Source organism: Austrofundulus limnaeus, unplaced genomic scaffold (assembly GCF_001266775.1).
Source record: "Austrofundulus limnaeus strain Quisiro unplaced genomic scaffold, Austrofundulus_limnaeus-1.0 Scaffold144, whole genome shotgun sequence".
Lineage (NCBI taxonomy): Eukaryota > Metazoa > Chordata > Actinopteri > Cyprinodontiformes > Rivulidae > Austrofundulus > Austrofundulus limnaeus.
In genome coordinates this window covers 56,517-58,969 of record NW_013952546.1, presented here as the reverse complement: position 1 = coordinate 58,969, position 2,453 = coordinate 56,517, and the positions used below count along the sequence as shown (strand labels likewise).

The 2,453-nt window shown below is 41.9% G+C and overlaps 1 protein-coding gene across 8 annotated transcripts in view; it reads left to right on the top strand.

The window, feature by feature from the left end:
• Positions 1-1,299, top strand: part of gpsm3 (G protein signaling modulator 3) — a 10,731-nt gene extending 9,432 nt beyond the window's left edge. For all 8 annotated transcript variants that reach the window (XM_014016373.1, XM_014016372.1, XM_014016371.1 and 5 more), the window contains 2 exons: positions 338-582; positions 661-1,299. In XM_014016373.1, the coding sequence (XP_013871827.1) occupies positions 338-582; positions 661-801 (386 nt within the window). In that variant the 3' untranslated portion in view covers positions 802-1,299. The remainder of the gene's footprint in view (positions 1-337; positions 583-660) is intronic.
• Positions 1,300-2,453: the final 1,154 nt, after the last annotated feature.

Genomic DNA, 2,453 nt, shown 5'->3' with positions numbered 1-2,453 from the left:
ATATATATATATATAAATGGAGGACCTCAGTTTAGCTTGTTTGTCGCGCTAGCAGTCTAGCATTGACAATGCTCTGTGGGTGACGTAAACGGCTCCTCGACACGGTGAGGGACGCATAAATCACGCGACACAACGAATCGATAATGAAATTCGTTGCCAACGCTTTTAGTAATCGATTTTTATCGATTTTGTCGATTCGTTGTTGCAGCCCTAATTAACATCAATTACAAAGACAACAGCGATATCTTTATATTTTTACAGCAGTAGCTGCCCCCCTGCACCACCCCCTGGAGCCACCACTGTCACTGACTCTCAGCTCTTCTCTCCTTCCTTCCAGTGGTTTTCTCCTCCATGACTTCGCTGCAGAAGGAGGAGTTTTTTGACCTGGTGGCCACCGCACAGGCCCGCCGACTGGACGACCAGAGGGCGCAGCTGGGGAGGTCCGCGCCCTCCAAAGCTAAGTCCAGAAGCCTGAGAGGCAGCCTGAGGCAGCTCTCTATCGTGAGAAAGCCCGACCCGGCTCCTGCTCCTCCTGCTCCTGTACCCAAAGAGGAGCTGTACAATATGATTCTCACAACACAAGTAAGTTTGTTCGCGTCAGAGATGATGGTGATTTAAAATAAAACACGTGTTCACTTTTCCCTTTGCTTTGACTCCCAGGCTCAGGGCCGGCTGGAGGACCAGCGCAGCAGGGCTCCTGGTCCCATGGACGACGAGGACTTCTTCTCCCTGCTGCTGAGGGTGCAGGGGGGCCGCATGGACGAGCAGAGGACTGAACTGCCGTGCTTGCTGCAAATCTGAGATGGAAAATCAGAAACCCAACCAGTATTGTAGTCGTTTTGCTTTCATGAAATTTTGTTCAACCTGATGTTCCTTTTTTTTGTTTGTTTGTTTGTTTTTAAGGAAATTGGACACCCCTCCTGTGTGACAGTGTTAAAATACTGTAGCACAAACGCTAACGTTTGAGCAGCAGAGCTTTTAATGTGACTTTAGGACTATTCTCGATAAAACAAGTTTACTTTTATTTAGTTTTTTTTTTGTTTTTTGTTTTTCCTAACAAATCAGATCAGTAGATATGCGTTCTTGCTTGAAGATGTTTTTTTTCTGAATGTTTGCAGTGAGTTCCTGTAATGGCTGCTGTGTGTCTTTGATGTGGAGGAGGCAGTCTACTGATCTCTGTTCTCCTTATTTGTACAGTAAAGTGATCAAACATGTGGGGGCTGCTGATGAGGAGATGTTGTAGCTTCAAATCTGTTTGAACTCTGTCTTTTAGAATAAACTAAATGTGTATTTAAGCTATTTAGGTTTCTCAGTTTGTGATTCTTTTCTCCAAAATATCAAGAAACTTGGATTTAAAAAGCTAATTTTGTCATATATACCTGGCGAACACTGCGATACGAGAGAAAACCTTAGATGCTATTAGATTATGGCAGAACGATGGTGAGAAACTGGTTCTGTTTATCGTTAACAATCATCTCTGCCTCGCCACGTTTCCTTTAACTCGTGATAAAGTTTCTCTTGAAAAAAACTCAGCGTCACATAAATCAGACTGCTTCAGCAGAACATTTGATGCCCTGTTTAAGGAACAAATACTGCAAAGATAAAGATGTTAATGTGTTACAGAAAGAAGGGCTGTTATCTCGGACTTCCTGATTTTTACATTAGTTTATTTCTTACATCTACACTCGTATAAATAACTCGTAAAATTCATACAGAAAATGTTTTATCGTATGTTAACTTTGCCCAACACAACATGTTATCCCTGGAGTTTAAAATCTTTACTGTTTTGAACAACGTGACTCATCACAAACCACCATCCAGTTGTCATGGTCGAGACATTAAGTGCAGCAAAGACCTTGTTGTGTCAGCAGCTCCGGGGCTTTGGTGGAAACCTGTGACCTACTCCGGTGTGTGTTTTGTCCACTCAGCTCAGAGGAAGCCTCTCTGATGGCAGAGGTGACAGCAGCTGTGTCACTTCCTCACTGTGAGGCATCAGCTCTCTGATCAGCACCAGAGCTGTTGGTGAAGAGGAACAACGCAACAAGCAGCAAACACAACAAACAAGCAGCGGTACATTTCACCAGAGTTATGAAACAGGAAGATGAGCCGGCTGCCTCGTCAGCTGCAACTTCCACTTTTAGGTCGGGAGTGTGCAAAAAGGTTTTTCTGAAAAGAGTAGAACGTCACATGTTTGGTGAAATTAAAAACATCAGTTTGTTGCTCCAGCAGGAGGAAGATTTTATTCTAGATTTCTTAAACTATATAATTTAGAGCTTTTTTTCTGATTTTTTTAACCGTTGCTTTTTAAAACTCGCATTATGTATAAACAATCAATAAAAACAATGTTTAAAGCTGATTTAACATTATTTTTTATGTAAATTTTAGTTTCTCATTCTCTACTACACTTACAACACAATGTTTAAAAATCACTGTTATTTATACGTGTCTAATAT